Source organism: Thamnophis elegans, chromosome 1 (assembly GCF_009769535.1).
Source record: "Thamnophis elegans isolate rThaEle1 chromosome 1, rThaEle1.pri, whole genome shotgun sequence".
In the NCBI taxonomy this organism is placed as follows: domain Eukaryota; kingdom Metazoa; phylum Chordata; class Lepidosauria; order Squamata; family Colubridae; genus Thamnophis; species Thamnophis elegans.
In genome coordinates, this window is record NC_045541.1 from 64,299,066 (window position 1) to 64,323,223 (window position 24,158).

At 41.4% G+C, this 24,158-nt stretch overlaps 1 protein-coding gene across 1 annotated transcript; it reads left to right on the top strand.

Annotated features, from left to right (window-relative positions):
- Window positions 1-2,035: 2,035 nt before the first annotated feature.
- Window positions 2,036-19,288, top strand: LOC116508810 (sterol 26-hydroxylase, mitochondrial). The gene is made up of 9 exons (XM_032217555.1): window positions 2,036-2,385; window positions 6,691-6,881; window positions 8,852-9,051; window positions 11,798-11,995; window positions 12,230-12,390; window positions 14,219-14,385; window positions 14,695-14,776; window positions 15,370-15,573; window positions 17,859-19,288. Exons 1-9 carry the CDS (start codon window positions 2,152-2,154, stop codon window positions 17,982-17,984), a joined length of 1,563 nt encoding a protein of 520 aa, XP_032073446.1. The 5' UTR covers window positions 2,036-2,151; the 3' UTR covers window positions 17,985-19,288.
- Window positions 19,289-24,158: the final 4,870 nt, after the last annotated feature.

Consider the following 24,158-nt stretch of genomic DNA (forward strand, 5'->3'; position numbering starts at 1 on the left):
ATTGATCCACCTGATCATCTCAAATACTGATTCGTATTTTGGGTGGTATCGCCTTTATGTTTGTGTCCGAAAGAAATCAAGAAACCCCTCTGCCAATCAAGGAGGTCATCCTTCTCCACCCTGAAACAGGTGGGATAGAACAGAATATAATCGGAGATGCCATATGTTCCCAACTGATCATGATACGCATAATGATTATGTAAAGTAAACAAATCCAGAGGGAATATATATTGACAGAACTGCAACCAGCAATTTTAAAACAAGATGAGACATGTTTATTAGTTACCAGAGCAAATCTCTTGGGCTCCAGCTGAAACTCTGTTCATTTCTTTCCAATCCCTTAAAATGGAAAGTCCCAGTATGTTGGGACAGCGTGAGTAGGGGGATGGGGGAGAGAGAATAAAGAAAAAAAGGAGGGAGATTTCTTTCTTTTTAAGATTATATGTTACCCTATAATAACAAAGGTATGAATTTTCCAAAGCGATTCGGTTTCTAATTTAATTCTTGCAAAAGCGAAGTCCTCTCCCTGCTTCCAGAAAGTGGATTCATAAAACATTTTTGCGCGCATTGAGAATCCTGCTATTCACAGCAAATCTAAAGACATATAGCAAGTCTGAACCAGTAGAATTATTTTATGACTTTGCCTGCCTTCGGGCAGAATGAGCTTACAAAGTTGGATGCTCTGTTTCAGCCATTCTGATGCCTACTGATGTCCCGTCAAGTGGCACCACATTGCTGATCTCAAAGCAAAAAAAAAAAAAAAAGAAATCCAAGCAAGGTTTGGATGTCAATGGGTGGGGTGAGGATGAAGGTCATCACAGATGCTCAGGATTGCAGGGTAGATTGGGAAGTCAAAAAACATGTCAGGAAAAATGTATTGGCAAATAATTTCCCTCTTGTGGAACAATACATCACTTGTTCATGTCCTTTATCAGGAATTCAGCTCAGCTTAAGGCAGCTTGACTCTCACTTTCATATGAGGATAAGAACAGGAGGAGTATAAGAACACATGTGGACGACATTTAAATGTCCTCCTTCCATGTACAGCTTCTTTACAGGCAAATCAGAGGTGGTATTCAGCAGTTCTGACCAGTTCTGGGAAAACGGTAGGGGAAATTTTGAGTAGTTCGGAGAACCGGTAAATACCACCTTTGACTGGCCCCGCCCCCAGCTATTCTGTGCCCCACCCACCTCACCCCCATCCCAGCTGATCCGGAGGGAATGGGGATTTTACAGTATCCTTCCCCAGCCACGCCCACCAAGCCACACCCAGAGAACCGGTAGTAAAAAAATTGAATCCCACCACTGAAGATGCATTGTTTTATCTAGATTCTAGATTCCAGACCATGAGTTAACATATTTTTCATGGGAGAAGCTGAAAGAAGGAAGTACAGAAAGAGAATTTATTTTACTGCCTTCAGATAAAATCTGATCCTTTAATTGCTTCTGCATGCCAAGCAACTCTCACTTTTTGAAAGAGGTTTTTCTGGTAAAATTAAACCTAATAGCGTGAGGAACCTTTTAAGCATCTTTCCATTGACAAATGCGGCAGGAGTGTTTTGCTTCAGTCCGGAGAGGCGACTCGGGATTAAGATGCTGAATTGTGCTGCTCCTTCGGTTTGTTTTGCTACAATTTTCTCATCCACTTTAAACCGAAGGTAGCCTAGAATCTCAATGTGATTTGCCAGGACAATACGAACTTTTCGGCTGCCCCACAATGCGAATTGTCCCTCCACTGGCTGACAGGAAGGAACCGGGAGGGGAGTTTGATCGGAAGGTATAGTCAGAGTCGCCTTTGCTCTGATCCCGGGTAGAAACTCGTGTGATCCCAGCCTTGCAGACTCTTCCGCAACTGGTAGAACAGGACGTCGTGATTCAAAACAACCCGAACGCAATCTTATCTCCGTATCTCTGGATCCGACAGGTGATGGGCGGGGAAGGGTGTTTTTGACCCTGAATCGCCCGCCCACGGCCTCTTGGGAAAGCGAGTCCACGAAGAATCGATGGTTATTACTTAACTGGGTCCGCCCGCTTCTTTTTTTCTCTCTCCACTTTTACGTCTTTGGACAGCTCCTCCCGCGCTTGGCTGGAAGTTAACTTCCTTTACTGTTTTTCCACTTTCCTTCTCTGCTTAGCCGATCCAGCCGCGCTATGGTGAAATGGAGCAGCTTTGCCGGGAGATTGGGGCGCTGCCTGCAATCGCCACCCGGAGTATTCCGCCCGGCTCCCCTTTGGAGGGCTACTTCCAGCGCTGCGGAGGCAGCTTCGGTTCCCCGGCATGAAGAGCGGCTAAAGGGGCCGGAGGAGTTGCCCGGGATGGGGTCCCTTGAGACCCTCTATTGGCACTTCGTGAGAGGCTACTTGCTGCACACGCACCAACTTCAGGTGATGAGGCCACCGGGGAAGTCTCCGGGGCAGTGGGGGGGGGGGAGTGGGGAGACCTCTGGAGAGAACAGCTCTTTCCCTACGTCGCTGGTCTCAAGTAGCCAAAAAGGCTGCACGGCTTTCTGGAGATGAGCGAACCAGCCAAATGATTGCTGGTTGGAAAACGCAAACAGGCGACAACCAGCCCCAGAAGAACGCTGGGTGCTGCTGGAGCACTAAGAGTTCAGCAAAGAATGGAGCTTTGTTTTCGCTGCTTCGGGGTGATCCCAGCTCATGGTGGTGTTGTTGTTGTTGTTGTTATTTGGTTAATCTTTGGTGAGATTCACAGCCTTTTATGTATCTGCTCAGAGGTGTGTCATGTTAAATAACTAATTAAATGTAAATAAATAGATTACATCTGCAGATGCTTTATATTCTCCTGAGGTGGAGCATTGCTTCAGGAGAAATTTCCCACAGCTGATGCTTTCAAGAGTTCATTACATTCAATAGCCATCTTGATGCAAGTGGATTGAAATCTTAAACATCGGAAGGGCACCATATGGGGGAAGGATCTCCTAGGGCAAGGGTGCCTGGCGGCCCGTGGCCCAGATGCATCATGAGCAGGCCATGCCCACCCTGGTACCACAAATGGGGAAAATGTTGCAAAACATCCCCTTGCACCTATGTGCTAGTCGTTCCCGACTCTAGGGGATGGTGCTCATCTCTGTTTCAAAGCCAAAGAGCCAGCGCTGTCCGAAGATGTCTCTGTGGTCATGTGGCCAGCATGTCTAAACGTGATGCAGCATGACACAATGAGTTTGACACCCATGTCCTAGGGTATAATCAACACTACTTTTCATTTCCATTCTAAATTTGAACCCATCATAGGTTATGCAAATAAAAGGTCCCATTGTTGTTACACTCTAAAATTGAATTGTATAGCTCCTGTGTCCTAATTTCCAATGGTCTCCTCAAGTCATAAAAGCAAGTCAACTCATCTTTTGCATTTGCAGAGTGTTTGGGGACTTGGAGATAAGACATTACCTGGAAGGGGGGAAGGGAGTTTAGAAAGATGTATGAATTAGAAGTAGCAAAAGGTTGAGTTCATCTACTCTAGTCTTATTCCTGCTCTGCTCTGCTCTACTGTAAAAAGGTAAAGGTAAAGGTTCCTCTCGCACATATGTGCTAGTTGTTCCTGACTCTAGGGGGTGGTGTTCATCTCTGTTTCAAAGCTGAAGAGCCAGCACTGTCCGAAGACGTCTCTGTGGTCATGTGGCCAGCATGACTAAATGCCAAAGGCACATGGACCACTGTACTCTGCTCTACTCTACTCTAATTCTATTCCTCATTTCTGATTTCAGTACTATTCATTGTTAGCATTTTTGATATGGGACAGAGAAAGTGTCCTCCGGGAATGTGACCATCTACTGGAAGAAAAAGATAATGTTTCCCTCCTTTACACTAAATATAAACATGACAGAAGACCAGTATTAGTTCATGGCAGGGATAAACCAGGAGGACGCTGTTCACAAAAAGTTAATTTAATAAAATGTGTTAATTACAACAGTTCCTACTAGATGCCTTCTGTTTGTTTGTTTTTTATTCCCTATACAAAAAGGATATTGGAAGAATTCTCAGGGGAGAAAATGGACTCAGTGGATAGACCAGAATAAATATTTCATCTGCCATTTCACTTAAAATCAAGAAATATGACCAAGTATTTGAATTCTTTTGTCAGCGCAGGCTGCTTGTCAGCCTGATTTAGTATTTAGTATTTATTAATATTTATAGGCCGCCCTTTTCCCCGCGGGGACTCAGGGCGGCTTACATAAAATAGGGAGGGGGGGTATAAACAATAAACATAAAACAATACATAAGAGTAAAATAGTACACAACATTCATTCTTCATTCGGGTGGGGACAGATTGTGATCTGATCCCCAGGCCTGACGGGATAGCCAGGTCTTGAGGGCTGTGCGGAAGGTCTGGACGGTGGTGAGGGTACGAATCTCCACGGGGAGATCGTTCCAAAGGGTCGGAGCTGCTACTGAAAAGGCCCTCCTCCGTGTAGTTGCCAGTCGACACTGACTGGCGGATGGTATTCGGAGGAGGCCCAATCTATGTGATCTTATAGGTCGCAGGGAGGTAATTGGCAGGAGGCGGTCTCTCAAGTACGCAGATCCACTACCATGGAGGGCTTTATAGGTGGTGAGTAGCACCTTGAAGCGCACCCGGAGATCAACAGGTAGCCAGCGCAGCTCGCGGAGGATAGGTGTTATGTGAGCGAACCGAGGTGCGCCCACAATCACTCGCGCGGCCGCATTCTGGACTAGCTGAAGTCGCCGGATGCTCTTCAAGGGCAGCCCCATGTAGAGCACATTGCAGTATTCCAGCCTAGAGGTCACAAGGGCCCGAGTGACTGTTGTGAGAGCCTCCCGGTTCAGGTAGGGTCGCAACTGGCGTACCAGGCGAACCTGGGCAAATGCCCCCCTGGTCACAGCCGTCAGATGGTGGTCGAAAGTCAGCTGTGGATCCAGGAGGACTCCCAAGTTGCGAACCCTCTCTGAGGGGTATAAAATTTGACCCCCCCAGCCTGAGCGATGGAACACTGGTCGAATTTTTGGGAGGGAAACACAACAGCCACTCGGTCTTCTCCGGGTTGAGTACAAGCTAAAGTACAGAACTTTATTTGTTTTCTCTGCTTTCCCTAGCAGATTGTTGCAAGAAGTTCAGATGTACAGATTAAAGTGCTGGGTTCCAAACTAACAGATTAAAAAAAAGGCAGTTTTATTGCACCACAGCAGATAAGACATGACAGGGCACTAAACATGGGCTGGGAATATCATGTTTGAAAAACAGTATATGCAGTTAGTTGCTTTACTACTAGAATCCATAGTACGCTCCTGTTGGGAAATAAGTGCCAAGCATGATTTACCAAGTTGAAACAAAAATTCAGCAATATAGTTATGGTTTATTAAATACCAGGTTGGAGATTCTTTGTGTGTTTTTAGAATACCCAAAGCATAAACAAATATCGTAATCTGATAGGCACAATAATGGTTTCTTGACATCACAGGTTATGCACACATTGGAGCTCCAGGACTTCCTTTGAACTCAATCAACAGTAAAACTGCCAGATTACAAGGAACAAAAAAAAAGGCTGTTTTCATAGAAAACATCTATTTTGGGAAAGCTGCCAGTGTCTTTCTTAGCTACTAAGAATCTATGTAGTAACTAAACAGCTTAGTTTGTGAGTCTGTTTGTGAATTGTTCCAAAAATTAGGCCACTTAAATTCAAGTTTCATGACATGATTTTATTTTTAAGCACAGCCACATCAGGAGAGAACAAAGAGTAAAGATATCCAAGGGTTTGGGGTTGAAGACATAGGGCTTCCATCACCCCATGTTGTGAGCTCCCACTTTTGCAGCTCAGACAGAAGGTCGTGCCCCAGTTTCTCCGCTGTTCGGGGCCCTGGAGGTTTGCCCTTGGAGAGCATTAGTTACACTCCCAGTTTGATATGAAACCATCTTGTAAACGATAACCTTGTGTTTAGCTAGAAATATACGTTGATAAATTTGGATATCATTAAAGTTGCCTAGAGAAGGGGGAAGGCTGGGGAATCTGTTATTCTTTCATTAAATTTTCATACAAATGAGAACTCAGTGTATCTTCAGATCGATTTCATCTCTATTCTAGAAACAGCTCAGATTGAGTTTTTGGACAAAGGAACAAGGCAAGTGCAGAAACTGGTTACAAGGGTTGGGTGGGGGCGTTGCCTGCGACTCAAAAGAGAAATGTTTCAAATGTGTTACTTGCCACTTGCATTCATCCATATAACAGAAACCAATTGTTTTAGTATTGAACTTGACATTCACAGCCAGCAGCCGTGTTTCCTCTCCCATCTCATTCTTGTTTCTTTCCTGGTTTCTCCCCCCCCCCCCCCCCGCATCCCACTTTGCTGCAGTACTCATATTTCACGAGGTGAAAGAGAAAAACCATACAGGAAGCTAGCACTGCTGAGATTGGCAATAGTTTTGACAGACCTCAACCCCCAATTTATCTGCCACTCTTTCAAAGCTGGGAGAGGGGGGGAGGGAGGGAGGGAGCGAGGGAGGGAGAGGAAGCAGGTGAAGGGAAAAAATAAGTTTTCTCCTTGGCAAGCCCGCCCCCTGATTTCTAGCTTGAAGAACTGGATCAGTCTGAATAACTGACTCCACACAATTATTCCACTGAGCAATGAATGACCTACACACATGCACACACACACAAATGTATCCCACTTTTTTTTGACAGCCTCCAAATGACTTCATTACTTTTTCTATTCCAGATCATTTCCAAGAAACGGTATGGCCCCATGTGGAAGTCTATTATTGGTCCTTATCTTAATATTAACATTGGAAGTCCTGAAATCTTAGAGGAGCTGTTACGTCAGGAAGGAAAATACCCAATACGGAGTGACATGAGCCTATGGAAGGAGCATCGAGACATACGGCACTTATCATACGGCCCCTTCACTGAGTGAGTGTCAAGCAGCTACCTACCACACATCTATCCAGAAATTAAATAAACAAACAGACTTCTAATATGAATTCACATAGATGTGTAGCTACACCCAAAGTTTATCTATAATCTGCACATAAGAATAAAAATGAATCAATTGCTATGCCTCAAAGAAGCTAATTACTGTATCGACTAGCGCTAGCCCCAATACAACCCGTACCATGAGGTATGTACCTTTTCTTAGGCATCATCATCATCATCATCATGATAATTTATTTGTCAGTGCACAACATATGTACAATGACTATTGTATCTAAATTTAAGTAATTTATCATAATCAAGACATAATCTAAATTTATGACTAAAATTAGGTAAACTGAAATCAAGCCTGCGTAGCAGTGACGGAATGTATTATGTTTTTCAAATATGTGGAAGAGCAACTCACATTTCATTCTAGCTCCTGAGAATGCTTGCATAATTAACTGAGAGCAACTCGTTTCTGTGGGGAAGCTGAATTAAACTCTGTGCTTCTTAGGGCTAATTCCTGAGCATGATTTGTGCAGCCATAGCAGCTGGTTTGAATCTGTAAGGAATAAGATATAAATATTATTTATATAGTACTCTCCCCCGCCCCCAGAAATGTCATGTAAGTCTTAGCATTACTGTAGATCTTTGATCTAAATAACAGTACTGTGCAAATTCTCCAAATGTCTTCTAATCAAATGGCACCCTCTATATTTTAGATTTTAACTCATATGATTGCTAGTGTGTTAAGTTATTTTTTCTTAAATTTCAAAAAGATTACAATTAATCTTTCCTTAAAATAAATGTCACAACTTGTGGGTTATGTGCGGGGTTTGTTTATGTGTGTGTAGATATATTCACAAAATAAAACATATACACATCTATATAAAATATATAGAAGCCTAACCTGATTAAGAAAAAGGTGCCCTGAAGAGAAAAAGAAGAAAAACTTACTATATCTAGAAAATAAAAAAATACAGAGGTAGAAAAAACTCTAGGTTTTTGTGTGTATGTGTAAAAAAGAAGCCTTATAAACAAAGTAGAGATTTAATCACACCTAGCTAGTTTAGTTAAGTCTGCTAGTTAACTCTCCCAATAGATTTTAGTAATTCATCTGATTCCACACATACTCTACATATGTAAATGGACTGTGAGAATATCATAACCTGCATATAGCATAGCCTCTGAAGGAGGAAGACAGGAGGAAGAGCTGCAGCCCAGACCACACCCTGATAAACTAACTCTAAGCCCAAACCAGAAATGTAATTTAATAAAGCATCTCAAAACTGACCCTTCCTACTTCTGTGGAAAGTAATGACAAAGGAAGGGAGAGATGCTTTCAGACATGCAAGAAGATTCTCTTACTGTAACCTTACCATAAAGTAAAGGTAAATATTTCCCTGTACAGCCGTGTCCAACTCTAGGGTGGGATGCTCATCTTAAGTTTCTTGACTGAGGGAGCCAACATTGTCCAAAGACATTTTCTGTGTTTATGTGGTTCACCAATGGTGGGATTTGATTTTTTTACTACCAGTTCTGTGGGCATGGCTTGGTGGGAGTGACGTGGCTTTGTGGGCGTGGCAGGGAAAGTTACTGCAAAATCCCCATTCCCTCCCCATCCCACTAACCTGCTTTCCAGCTCCATTCTCCTGTTCAGGGCAACAAAAGAAGATCAGTTGGGAGGCTGGGAGGCATCAGGGGCGGGGCCAGCCTATTTGCTAGTTCTCCAAACTACTCAAAATTTCCGCTACCAATTCTCCAGAACCTGTCAGAACTGGCTGAATACTATCTCTGGAGCTCACTCTGTTGTGCAGCAATTAGATCTTGAATCTAGGCTGCCAACTTCCCAGCTAACAAACTCTGTGTCTTTAACTGCTGAGCCAGATAGTATTAGCATTCAGGGTTTTGGTTTCCTGCCTGGACTGACTACCTCAAAGGGCTAACAAAACACCTCTCATTCTTAGGGATGGAGAAAAGTGGCACCATCTACGGCAGGTGTTGAACAAGAGGATGCTCAAGCCTTCAGAGGCTATGCTCTATGCAGATTCCATCAATGAAGTAGTGTCTGATCTCATTGTGCACCTTGAAGATGAGAGAAGTAAAAGTTCCTCTGGAGTAAAAGTTGAAGATATGGCCAATCTATTGTACCGATTTGCCTTAGAAGGTAGGTTTATAGCTTGTGGTGATACTAGGAATGAACTATGAGTTCTTTTACTTCTGAGCTGTTTCTTGTAGGTGATGCTCTTATGATTTATTTAACCACGGTTTACTGAGTCATTTTCTTAGGATTGTGGTTGCACCAGGAGAAAAGGTTGCATGCAGAAGTATTTTGTTTAGAACTGCAGTAGAGGGCAAAGATTACATTTCTCCTGCTAAGCTGTTCCTCATTATAGACGTTGTAGGAGGAAAACTGGCTAGTCTATTGTACCAAAAAGCAGGAAAAATCCAGTACCACATTCCTTTCTGACACATTTTATTAAAAGGTACAACCTTCAGTTTACTTCATTAGAGGCACAAAATGACTAAGTTGACATTGGATGGATGTAGAATTGAAATTTGGGTGAGGCAGAGGGGGAAGACCAATCTGTCACTCACAAAAATTTTTACCTTTTAATACAGATGGCCAAACCTAATTATTTTCATTTCCCTGCCATCTGGAAAGTTGATCTACTTGCATGTTTTACAGTATAGATACATGGTGATATTACTGCAGCCACCTGATTTTTATTTTCTTTTTCCCTATCCCTGCAATAGATAGATAGATGGATGCGTGGAGTGTTGCACTATCTTTCTATCCATCTCTGTGTCTGTACACATATGTATATGTCTGTGAATATGTATACAAATACACACACACATACATACCCACTGTCTTTCTACACTGTTTCTCTGTCTATCATTTATCTATCGTTTATCTATCCATTTATCTATCTGTCTGTCTGTCTGTTTGTGTCTGTATGGGTTTTTTTCAAGAAAATTTTTATTTTTTATTCTCTTACATATCATTTTAAGTATACATTCACATAATTATTTTTCTTCTTTACATTTATCATTCTTATACATTTGTTATTCCATTTTATAGGTTATAATATACATATACAGTTTGGTTTGCTTTGTTTACCATCCCTTCCTCCTGTTGTAACACCACCTTATTTTCCCTTTCTTTTCTCCCTCCCTCCCTTCCCTACTTTCCTCCTTCCTCCTCTCCTTTCCCTTCTTTCTTCCCTTACCCTTCTCCTACTCCTACTCTTCCTCCTCCCCTACCTACCTTCTCTCCTTCTCTTCCTCTCCCTTCCATCCTCCTCTTCTTACCTCTTTCTTCTTTTCCCCATCTTCCTTTCATTCTGTCCTCCTCTCCCTCTTTCTTTTCTATTATAGATGTCTCTTTTGGATCTCAGTTTATGTTTTCTTGGGATGGTGTTTCAGCAAACCCAAATATAATTGGTATCTTTTCTTGTTCCCTTACCTTCACGAATCTATCCTAATTATATTCCCCCCATCTTTGTATCTCTCTATTATATATATATACTTATGTATTTAATATTTTCTTTTCTGTTTTCCTCTTCTTCCCCACATTTTCTATAACAGTGCATCGTCTGGATTCTGTATCTTATTCCTACTTTCTTTTCTAGTTTCCTTTCTCTAGCCAATCATAAAATCTTCCCCATGTCTTGAAGTACTCCGATTCCTCTTTATCCTTTATTTTCATTGTCAACCTGTTCATCTCAGCACAATCTAATATCTTTTTTTACTATCTCTTCATCTGTTGGTAGCTTATTTAATTTCTAATTTTGGGCAAATATGATTCTTGCTGCTGTAGTTACATGTATAATCAAATAGGTATTCCCTTTCTTAAATTTCTCTGGGATAATATCTAGTAAAGATATCTCTGGTCTAAATTCTATTTCATTGTATGTATGGGTGTGTGTGTGCACATATATACATGCACATATATACATACACACAGTCTATCTACACATCTGTCTGTCTGTCTGTCTGTCTGTCTACCCATCCATCCATCCATCCATTGATCCATCTGTATGTGTATGCATGTATACACACACATACATACCAGTGGTCGGATTCAAAAAATTTTATTACCAATTCTGTGGGTGTGGCTTAGTGGGCATGGCAGGGGAAGGATACTGCAAAATCCCCATTCCCTTCCCACCCCACTCCAGGGGAAGGATACTGCAAAATCCCCATTTCTACCCCACCCCACTAACCTGCTTTCCAGCTCCGTTCTCCTGTGCAGGGCAACAGAAGAAGACCCAGCTGATCAGCTGGGAATCTGATCAGCTGGGACTCGGGAGATAGCGAATAGATGGCAGCCAGAGGTGGTATTTGCTGGTTCACTGAACTACTCAAAATTTCCTCTACCGGTTCTCCAGAACCAGTCAGAACTGGCTGAATACTACCTCTGATACACACAGTCTGTCTATCCATACAGTCTGTCTCCTATTCTATTCTATTCTATTCTATTCTATTCTCTATCCCCACAAAGACAAAAAAGGGGTGAACTTTGACCAGTGGGATTTAGCCAAAGCAATCTATTATAAAATTCAAGTAAAGATTCCTGTTTTCATTTATGAATCTGAATTGCTGGCTAGGACATTAGGGGAGCTGAAATGCAGCACTTCTGGAAGTCTAGACTGAAAGATGTCTTAACATGAGACAGAGCCTAATTATCAGTATGGCCACTGTACAGTATATCCTGCCTACTGGAGTGTCATTCATTTCAGTACTTCTATACAAATCAGAAACATAATCGCAATGCCTTTCATTATAACTAATGGCACTCTTCCCACATGTCACCTTTATCTGACCCATTTATTTCTAGACAGCAGTTTTCTTTTTCTAATGGCTGCCACTGTGCATAATTGTATGACTCATGTATTTTCCACCTCCAGGTATCTCCTATATTCTTTTTGAGACCCGCATTGGCTGTCTAGAGAAACAGATGCCCGTTGAAACAAAAAAATTCATTGATGCTATTGGATATATGTTCAGGAATTCTGTCTTTGTAACCTTCCTACCCAAATGGACACGGAACATGCTTCCTTTCTTTAATCGCTACCTACAAGGCTGGGATACTATCTTTGGCTTTGGTACGTGAGTGTTGGGGATTTGAAAATAACTCTCTGAATTTTTACTCAAATCAGCTTGATGTCATCCAAGGAGCTGACATTTGTCTGTGTTCCTCTTGGGTAATTGGTATTTTCTTTAAGCTTCTTTGCATAGCCAAGGAATCAGTGGATGAATACCTGTCCATTATAATGGATATTGTCTTGTTAGTCTCACTATTGTGAACCATCAGTAACCAAAGCTCTTTCATGCTGTAGGGAAAAAACTGATTGATCAGAAGACTTTGGATTTAGAGAAGCGTTTGGAACGGGGTGAGGAAGTTTCAGGATACTTGACATACTTGCTTACCAGTGGGCGGCTTAGTAATGAAGAGATATATGGAAGCATAACTGAGCTGCTATTGGCTGGTGTTGACACGGTAGGACATTGACTTCCTATTCTTCCTATATGGGTGCCCTGATGCTTGAGGAGCAAAGGTGGTGGTAAATACTTGTCATGTTGTTGAGCACGTTGTCACCTGCTGATTAGCCTATATTCCTCACACTACTGTTTGAAAGCCTCAATATGCACTAGAACAGTGATGGAGACCTATAACATGAGTGTCAAAGGTGACACACCACAATGTTTTCCCAATGTTCACTAAGACCTGGCAACTATTCTTGAAAGCACTCTCTGTTCTCATGTGATTTTCTGAGGCTGAAGAGGCTACACGAGAATGGAGTGTGCTGTCGTACAGACTCTGTACCTTCTGAAAATCCTATGAGAACGGGGCATGCTTTCACACAGTTTTCTGAGACTGCAGAAGCCACTTGGAGACCATTCTCTACAGCTGATTCAAGACCAAAGCCTCTTGCGACCCACAGCAACCTCAGATAAATTGCAGGGGCCTGTCAAAAGAAAGAGAACATCACGTAAAGATAAGCAGTTATGTGGCAGATCCTGGGGAGGGCTGGGCTGCAAGGGAAATGGGGAATGGTAGGAAATGGCCTTTTTGAGTGGCAGCAGTGGCCCTACGGCTGAAGTCAAGACCTGGGCCTCTACTTCAGGCCTAGCTTTTGCCCTATCAAATGCAGGCCGGCTTAGATTGGGGAGGTTGGGGCAATATAGAATTGTTTATCTTTTTGGGGGGGGGGATGTGTGTGCATGTACAATATGGGAGCAGAGTCAAGTTAGGCATTTTCCAAATTTTTGACACACTGAGCCCAAACATTTGCTATGACTGCACCAGATGTTTAAGATTATTCTTTTAGAGCATACTTAAATAGGAAACTATTTTGTACAAATGCAAAACTTTTATGTCTACTTGTTGAATTGTCGGTTTTATTTACTACACTTTCATACTAACACACTCCAGAAGAACCATGGTGGTACACAGTTGTTGGCCATTTTAAATGGCAGTAATTTTCTCGTTTCCAGATAGCCTTTCCAACCCATTTTCTGATTCTCTGACCTTAAGTAATGTCATTTTGAACCTGTTGCTTCTTCTGTATAAACTACCCTAAACTATGAGCCTTCCCCCAAATGTCTGGAAAAATCAGCTGTTACAAAAGAACTGACTGTGGCTGAGAATAACATTCCTTTTTTGTTTTCCTTTTCAATAAGAGTGAATATCTAGAAAAATCTTACCAGTCTTAGCACTGAATATCTTATATAGCATTTTCATTTAATTATTATATTTGGGTCCCACCCTTCTTCTAAATTAGAGATTAAGCTTCAATTGTAAAAGGAACTCTCTACAAATTTACCTATCATAACCAAGCAAGAGTATGTAGCAGATTTGTAAGCACACCTACTGGTAATCCTTTTTAGGTTGGGATAGAGTACTAGAGAGAACAGAAACAGAGAAGCTTGTTGCAAACAAAAAAAAGGGAGGGTGGGGGACAGATATATTTCTAATTTTGAGAAATGTATAGAAAACTGCCATGTTTTCTTTATCATACAGTGTTGGGAAACAAATTTGGCTCTGCCAATCTACGGTAACCCTGATAGCTCTGAGAACCTACATCTGTTCCAAGATCCTAGCTAGGGATCGCTACCATTTTTACAAGCAATACATCTACAACAATTTGCAGCGATGACACACGTACAGCAAAATCATCATACAAATGCTTTTATACATGTGCATCCCAGCATCTGATATGTGACACAAGTTCCAGCATTTGTGATGATGTCGTCACACATACATGTTCATTCCCCTGCCCAGAGAGGATGCCTATCACTTTCACTCTCTTGTTTGGCCTTTTCAGACATCCAATACTATGTCTTGGTGTTTGTATCATCTGGCTAGAAACCCAGACATCCAGGAAGCTTTATACCAGGAAATAGCCAATGTGGTACCTGCAGACCAAGTCCCTGAAGCCAAGGACATCAACAAGATGCCTCTGCTTAAGGCGATAATCAAGGAGACTCTCAGGTAGGAGCCTCTCTATGGTTGAGCAAAGAAGCAGGATGCAGTCTTAGCCTCAGATCAAGGATAGAGTAGCTGCTACTGCAGTTTCGCACCCTGGGTTTTTAAGAAACTACCAATAGTTCTCAAATTACAACCACAATGGACCATTATCACAAGAATGAGTGACTCGTCCAAGGTCATAAGCTGTCCTAGGGGATGAACCTTATGACACAGGCCAAACCCCAAAGGATTGCAATCGCTGGTCTAGGTCATTAGGGACTTTTTTCCTGCTGTGCAATGCTGCCCACTGATCTGCCACTTCTCCCTTTAAAGGCTTTATCCTGTGGTCCCCACCAACGCACGGATTATTGCAGAGAAGGAAGTTGTCATTCAAGGATACCGGTTCCCGAAGGATGTAAGTGCTAGTGTATTATTGATTTTGCAACCAGGACATCTCTAAGTGAATTGGGCTTAGTAACCAGAAAAAATGTGAAACATAACCTAATCATTGCAATAGCAGTCCATGCTAGGAATTCTAACATCATTAGGAATGTCAGTCCATGCTAGGCAGAAGTGGGCAAAGTCTAGGAAAATGGACAGGTTGGAATATAGAAGGATCAAGGATTAAATTAGAAAGCAATTTTATTTATTTATAAGATATATATTTTTTCCCATGGAATACAAAGTAAGTTATGCAATCTGAGAACTCACTATTGGCCAATACCCAATAGTTGCTGAAGGCACACACTCTGTTCCTGTTGCACATACACCATAGAGCTTGTTCTTTGCCTACTGACGCAAATTGCCTACTGCATTTGCATCTTGTAAACATGCCAATATTCTATCATCTCTCCCACATGAAGCGATGCCCATATACACTCTGCCCATGTTTGTTGCCATCATCATAGATCTGCCTGAAGAAGAACCTTGTTGAAAAAAAACAGTATCTCCGTTGGCTTACTAAGAAATCCTTTATCTACTTTTTTTTGTGCTTTCCATTGGGCTTAGAGCCTGTTTGTACTGGCTCACTATGGCATGTCACATGATGAGAGCAACTTTCCAGAGCCAGAACGTTTCCTGCCACGCCGTTGGTTGCGAGATCAGAGAGAGGTGTCTCCTCACCCCTTCAGTTCCATTCCCTTTGGTTATGGAATCCGTGCCTGTGCGGGCCGTCGCATTGCTGAACTTGAAATGCACCTGGCTCTTATCAGGGTAAGTAGTTTCTACGTGTGAATGTACGTGTGCCAGTTTCTGTACGATCTGTGATATCTTGGCTGCAAAATAAAGTGAAATTCCAACTTCATTTCTGGAATTCAAGTCTGATTTCTGTCCAAGGGAAATCAGAGGAATTCCACCCTTCTCCCTACTTTTGCTGTCTGTTAATGTAGGGGAAATATATCATATTTTTCGGATTATAAGATGTGTATAAGATGCACCAAGATTTCAAAGAGGTAAGTAAGAAAAAAAAGTTTTTGTTCTCTCCAGCCCCCAGGAGCACTCTGCAAGCTTCAGCAGGGCTAGGGGGAGGTCAAAACCCTCCGATTTTCATCAAAATGGGGGCCATTTTCCCTTCCCCCAGCCCTGCTGAAGCCTGCAGAGTGCTTCTGGGGGGTGGGTGGAAGGCAAAAATGTTCTGTTTTTGCGAAAAACAATATGTTTTTCAACCATTTTTCACAAAAAAGGGATGTGGGGACGGGTCTTTGGGAGGCCAAAAGTGGCTGTATAAGACGCACCAATATTTCCACCCTCTTTTTTGTGGCGGCGGAAGGTGCATCTTATACTCCAAAAAATATGGTACATTTCTTAGCTGTTTCCCAGAAAGTGGAAGGTAGGTTAGATGAAAAGTACAGGTAGTCCCCAACTTACAATCATTCAAAGTTACAATGGCAGTGAAAAAAGTGACTTACAACTGGCCCTTGCAACTGGCATGTATTTATGACAGCTGCAGAAGCCCAAGGCCATGTAATCACCACTTGCAACCTTTCCAATTAGCTGCTGACCAGCAAAGTCAATGGGGGAAACTGGACTCATTTAACTACTGCATGATTCACTTAACAACTGCAAGAAGAATCATAAAATCATATGGCTGGAAGAGACCTTGAAGGTCTTCTAGTCCAACCCCCTGCCTAAGGCAGGTTATACCATTCCAGACAAATAGTTTCCCAGTGTTTTCTTGAAAACCTCCAGCAATGGAGCACCCACAACTCTGGGAGGCAACCCGTTCCATTGATTAGTTATTCTTACCATCAGTAAATTCCTCTTTATTTTCAAGTTGAATCTCCCTCTGATGAGCTTCCACACATTGCGTCTTTATCTGCCTTCAGGTGCTATGGAAAATAAATTTACACCCTCTTCCTTGTGACAATCCCACAAGTACTGGAAGTCTGCTATCATGTCTCCCCCCCTTCTCTTCATTAGGCTGAACACACCTAGTTCCCTTAGCTGTTCATCATATGATTTAACCTCCAAACTCCTGATCATCTTCTATATTGTTCTTCTCTAAATTACTTAATAACCGATTACAGCAAAAAGATCATAAAATTGGGCACAATTCACTTAACAGACACCTTGTTTAGCAACAGAAATGTTGGTCCCAATTGTAGAGGTAGGTCAAGGGCTATCTGTATCTAATCCTTCAAGCATGCAGTGGATTTGAAAACCCAATAACTTCATGGTCTTCACAAGACTGATCATTCTTTCTTTCCTATCACATTGCTCTTCGTAATAGATTTAACTTCAGTGGGTAGTTGGGATAGAAAGAAAGGGCTGCAATAATACTATGTTAGCTTCCTCATTTCAAGAACTAAAGCAAAAGTCAGAGAAGTAGTGATTTCCCTATGCCAGAAGATGTAGAAAAGGGAACAAAATGTATTCAGGAACTCTCCCATTTTAATTATAAATTGATTAGTGGCTATGACTTAGGAGGTAAAGATCATTCTCGTGACATTGCCAACTGGCAACACTTTTGACATAAAATGATGTGATGCAGGTGGTCAGAAATAAATACCAGTACAAGTAGTCCTCAACTTATGACCACAATTGAGCCCAAAATTTATGTTGCTAAGTGAGAAATGTATCAGAAGCTTGCACAAGGGGATCACATAACCCTGGGACACTGCAGCCGTCATAAATATGAGTCAATAGCCAAGCATCTGGATTTAAAATGTGACCATGGGGATGCTGCCATGGTCATAAGTCTGAAGCATGGTCGTGTCACTTTTTTCAATGCTGTTGTAACTTTGAACGGTCACTAAGTGAACACCGAGGACTATATGTAATGTGAATGAATGTAGGGCAGTGTTTCTCAACCTTGGCTACTTTAAGTCCTGTGGACTTCAACTCCCAGAATCCCCCAACCAGCTGGCTAGGGGATTCTGGGAGTTGAAGTCCACAGGACTTAAAAGTCGCCACGGTTGAGAAACGCTGATGTAGGGCAAGGTGGAACCAGACAGGAAGCCTGTGAAATAATGTGCAATTTTTCTCTGGGTTGCTTCCAGATAATGCAGAAGTTCTTGATCAGACCAGACCCGCAATGCACTGACGTGAAGCCTCTCTCCCGTATTGTGCTGGTGCCAGACAAGCCTATTAACTTGGATTTCCTTGACCGACAGACAATGCCTTAAAGTTTTATTCAGCCCGAGAGTCTGCAGAGATCTAGAAAATCTGCTCTGGGATTGGATTGTGTCCTGGATGGTGTACTGACATAGTGCTTGAGATGCTCCACTCTTCAGGCAGGATTCAGTCTAAGGGGTCTCCCTCCTACCTGTACTAGTGGATTTTCTATATCCACCAAAAGCAACATTTGCAGCCTTGCAACCGTACACCCATAAGTTTGATTGCCAGCGTCCCGCTTTCCTGTTCCTGGGCTTCCAATAATCAGTGGTCAAGTATAGAATCAAGCCAAGATAAGCCACCTTGGGCTAGCCACTTTCTCTCTCAGCCCTAAGAAGGAGGCAATGGCAAACCACTCCCGAAAAACCTTACCCAAAAAAACATGCCCAGGAGGTTTCGGAGAATCTGATACAACTGAACAGGAAAAAAAAAACTTGCTTCAAGCAATTAAGAATCCTCTCTGGATGGGAGGAGGCCTTCATGCATTCAATTCTACATGCCCCCTCCTTTCAGATAAGTGTATGTAGTATGTGTGGTTCATACTATTGCCACAAGCAAAATATCTTCAAAGACAAAGGGAGGGGGAGGAAGAAAACAAAAAACAAGAAAGTCCAGTTGCCTGTTGAAAAAGCACCTTTGTGACTATTGCCACATCATTCTATTTGAAAAGAATGTAATCTTTTTTCCAAATGTTACTAATCTAAGTATCCCAAACTGGGAGCAGAGACGGGAATTGTGCCAGGAAACTGCACTTCAAACAGTAGGAGTATAATGTTTTCCCTGAATTTTGTACACTGAGTGCAAATTTCAGAAGGGAACATGCCGTTACATAACTTACATTGAATTTATATTTTACTGACAAAGAAAATTGTTGGTAAAATATAAATTCAACACAAAAAAGTTTAGTGCGAAAGCGATTGCCTGCAAAGGGTCCTGAATTGAGGCTGAAAGGTGAATGCAGAAGCAGTCTGTTCCATCCCATATTTGGGTAGACTAGGTTGCCCTGATAAACTGATCTCACCAGAAAAAAGTACTTAAGATACCATTACACTTTCAGGTTTTCTCCATGTGTAAGTTCATGTTCCATATAAGAGTGCCAGGGAAGACCTTATACAAGTGCCATCTTTGAATCTTTTTAGGCTACCAGTGATCCCTGGAGAAGTTGGCAATCATTGGTTCAGAGGCTGTGTTTTGTTATTCTTTGCTTCATTAATGCAGTTAGAGTACAGGTACTTAGTACATTTATTTTAATATAAAAAATAGCCAGAAAAGCACATAAGATGACATACGAAATAAACATACTCACTAATTATAAGAACTAATATCTTTAATATTGCTTGTGGAATGACTGGAATTATCCAAGAAAAAGCACTTCTTTTTTGGCTGTATGCTATATAAATGTAAAAAGCACAACTCAGATATAATTCTTACTGTATATTCAAACCAGGATGATATATAGCAGGGGAGTTAAGAGATTCAAACATACAGTTAGCCATGAAGGTAACAAGTCTTTCCGTCAAATCTCCAACACAAACATCAGAGAATAAAATCTACATCCACACAGGTTTCTCTGTAGGAAAAGAAGATGATGAAAAAAATTATAAATTATGAAGTATATTGTTAGTAGGAAATACATTAATCTGATTTCTACAAATTTGCCCACTAGCAAATTGTTATGAAAAAATCAGCAAACTAACTGGTTGTTAGATTTTCCAGATCCACAGATTAAAACACCTGGGTAGAAACTGAAAAACCCTGAGATCTAGCCCCACTTTAGACACGAAGCCACCTGGATGACCTGGGCCAGTCTCTCTCAGCCTTAGGAAGCAGGTAACTGCAGAGCATTTCTGAAAACCTTGCCAAGAAAAATTTTGGGGCTTGTCCAGACAGTCACCAGGAGTCATTACTGAAATGTTTGTGCAAGCACATGCATGAGTGCACACGCATGCATACACACAGATTGTTTAGAGCATGAAAGCACTGATCAAAAAGTTGTAAGTCTTGGCGTGTGCTCACACACACAAGACATTGGCTGTTTAGAACATGGAAGCACTGATCGAAGAGTTGTCATTCTTTCTTGGCATGTGCAAACACACAAACACAGAAACATTTACTAAACTTTCATAGAAGAAGAGGTCAAAATGAAGAAAAATTATTACTGGAGCTTTAAAATGTATCAAGTGGTTTGTAGCACAAGGTATTTATTTACAGTACATTGAACACAAAAATGTCCAAGGCCTGACTGTTACAGTGGTATGCTGTATTTCTGGCCTCTACGCAGCACATCTGTCAGTGTAATGAAGTGAAACTGGAAACAAAATTTTAAATAGTCCCACAGGATCATGAAGTAGTCATACAGTAGTGGTTTTTTGTTTGTTTGTTTAGGTGCCCAAGTAGCTAAGCAGTTAAGGTAACACAAGCTGCTATGCTATCATCATCACTATCATTCTATTGTAAATGTAGTTAAAGCTACAGAAAAATAGGGCTCAAACTCAAATGATTTCAAGACTTCAACTCTTACACCAGAGGTAGTCAGCCTATGGGCTCCAGATCTTGCTGAGAGCTCTAATTCCCAGCAGTTTTTCTTATTTCAGTTTACTACCCAGTTCCAATTTATGGCTGCTGTCGGAAGAGAAAAATCCAGGTCCAGTTCAGCTGGGAATAAAATGGAGGCTGATTGGAAAGGAAGATTCTGTTTATTAGTGAATAGAACCAACACACACACTGCGTGTATTTCTGGGACAGCTGACAAAATGGAGTTGAAAGTGGGTGGGTTTTACACCTCCTGGATCCCTATGGGGTCATGTAAGGGTCATGGTTGGCTCTATAGGCAAAAGACAAAGTGCAAATCCTAGGTGTTTGTCTGAGCTAATCTTGTCAACCTTTAACTTCTTGCTTATCTGAAGTTTCTGTCTGACCCAGACATTTCTGAATGGATTGCCAAATCTGCATTTTTAAAAGCTAGCCTCCTCAGTTTCTGCTAGGGGCAGGGAGACAAGAGCTGGTTTCTGCCTCCCTTAAGATTTTTCCCCATTTCTCCTTTACAGGAAATATTCTATCCTGCCTTTTTAATATTCCCCCAAATATTGCATTCTCTAGGAGGGTGTTTGAGTGTTGATTTTCTTCACTGCCTATGGATGCTCCTACAGGGGTGGCAGGTGGCACTACACCTCTAAAAATGAGGGAGAGCAGAAGGTAGGATATATTGGCAGTCCTGCCATAAATCAGCAAAGCTTCTTGACCTAAAGAAATGATATAACCACATTTTTCTTTAATTGTCTATGGAGATTCTCAGTCATCCAGGTCATGGTTATCCCAAAGGTGCTTTTTCAAAAGACAACTTCAAGGAAAAACAAAGTAGTTGCTTTTTGAAAAAGCAACTTTGGGTTTCTTTTTAATTATTCATTAGGGTATTAAATGAAGTAAATCAGACTTGATTTCTGTATGTGTGAGAGATAACACAACAAACTCTAGAGCAGTGATTTTTTTAAAACTTGGCAGCTTTAAGGTATGTAGACTTCAATTCCCAGAACTCTAGGAGTTGACATCCACACTCCTTAGAATTGCCAAGTCTGAAAAATCCTGCTGTAGAGCGATGGTGAAGTCGAGGTGGCAGGAAGGAAAGAGACTTACTTCAGAATGGGGGTGAAATGCTACTGGTTCAGACCGGTTTGCCTGAACCAGTAGTAAAAAATGCTACTGGTTCGGGCAAACTGGTATTTCCAATGATCAGCTGTAATGCGTGATTTATATTAGCTAGAAAGCAGGATTTCCTGCTTTTTAGCTAATCTAAATCGTATGGCACAGTGGATTCCCCCCTCGCTGTTCTCCTTACCTTGCAGGTGTGCTCGGTACCAGGCTCCACCCACCCACCCGGACGTCATCACATCCATTTTTGATGCTCTATGTAGGCGTGGAAGGTCCTGCACATGTGTGGAGGTGGGGAGGTGGCGCGCGCAGGGGGGAGGTCGTGGGCTCACTCACATTTGCAAACCAGTAGTGAAGGTAAGTAGATTTTACCCCTGCTTCAGAATGTCAGTAGTATCACTGGTTTGAGCCTTCCTCTGTATTTTGCAACTAGCTACTCTTGGGTAGATTTGAAAAGCCTAAATCTGTCTTAGCAAATTCAGCATCAAGATGGAGATCCTATTTCAAAAGTGCAGGTTTTGAGAGTGTGGATCAGTTTGTTCAAAATGAAGTAAATGCAATATCACCAGGCAGAAAACTGGGAAGGCAAGCTGGTAATTTACCTGCTAAATCTTTTGCTCTGGCCTGGTAGGATATTTGACATCACTGAAGAGGCCACTGAGCAGGGTTACCTTATCTGTGGCCTCAGAGTCAGTTCTCATTTCTTTGTCCAGCATCACCAGAAAACTGCAATACATAATTGGCCAGAAAGAATTGTATTAAATATATGAATAGTAATAATATTATTCATAAGTATTATTTTTATTTGGGTTGGGCTTAAATTACCATATTTTTCAGAGTATAAGACACACCTTTTTCCCTCAAATAAGAGGCTGAAAATCTGAGTGGGTCTTATTCACTGAATACAGCATTTTTTGCCTCCCAAAACCCCGCCCCCTTCACCAAAATGGCCATACATAGCCTTTAGGAGGCTTCCAGAGTGCTCCTGGGGGCTGGGGAGGGCAGAAATGAGCGAAAAACAGCCTGTTTTTCGCTCAATTTTGCCCCCACAGCCACCAGGAGCACTCTTGAAGCCTCCTCAAGGCTTTGCATGCCCCTTTTTAAAAGGGGGGGGCACATTTTCTCACAAAAAGGGCCATTTTTGGGAGGTCTGTAGAGTGCAAAAACTTTTTTTTTAATTTGCCTCTTCAAAATCATGGTACGTCTTATACTCCGAAAAATATGGTAGATTGAATTTAGTTGTAATCTGATTCCAACTACAGGAAAATTGTCCAACCTATTATTCTGCAAGTATGTAGCTCACCACATGGATACACTATAAGTAGATCTTAAAAGCCCTGGACCCTGGACCTTCTATTTTTAAATAGAAAAGCAGGGTTAAAATATTTAAAATAAAGGGACTTGTCTTTTTGATAATTTTCTTTGCATTTCTTTCATAAAGAATGGTTGACAAAACTTAACAGGCAGAGAAGAAAAGTGGAAAATATATATTTTCTATTTCAAGGGGCTATTGTCAAATCGCCATGCTTTGTTCACTTACTTTCATATGGCATTTTCTTGCAACCACATCTGAAAACTTACATAGATGGTCTTCGACTTGCAACAGTTCATTTAGTGACCATTCAAAGTTACAACCGCACTGAAAAAAGCATTTTTCACACGTATGGCCATTGGAGCATCCCCATGGTCACCTGATCAAAATTCAGTTGCTTGGCAACTAACTCATATTTATGACAATTGCAGTGTCCCCACAGAATCATGTGATCTTTTGTGACAATCAGTCAATGGGAAAGCCAGGTTTACTTAGTAATGTTACTAATGTAACTGCAATGATTTACTTAACAACTGTGGCAAGAAAGGTGATAAAATGGGCAAAACTCACAACAAATGTCTCACTCACCAACATAAATTTTGGGCTCAATTGTGGTCATAAGTCGAGAACTACCTGTGCTGCATTTTCACCATAGCTAGCTTTTAATTCGGATTGCAGATTCTTTTCAGACAGGTGTCTCCAAGTCCCAATGATCATATTATTTAAAACTGGAGTTTTTATTTATATCCATATCTACATTTTGCCCACAGAGATATCATATACTGTGACTTCTACACATTCCTTAGCTAATGTAACTTTTGTAGAGTTATTATATGCCTGCACATTTTAACAGATTTTTAAAATTAATGAAAAGAAAACTTAGTAACTACATAAATGCATTGATACTGTATAACAACACTGTGTAAACATACATAATATGCTGTTATGTAATTGACTAAAATAAATTGACACTGAGACAGTATAAAACTTTCCCATTGTTTCCCTTAATGGTTTAGCCTTTAAAACAAAAAGGGGTTAAAAAAATACAGCTAGAATAGTGCATATCTGTGGGGACAGTCTGGAGGAGGAAAAAATGAATATTTTTCAGTGTTTTCTGCTAAAGCTTTGCCTATACTATCAAGGTTAACTCAGCCTTCCATCCTTCTCAGGTGGGTAAAATGAGGAATCCAGATTGTTGGGGGCAATATGCTGACTCTGTAAACCT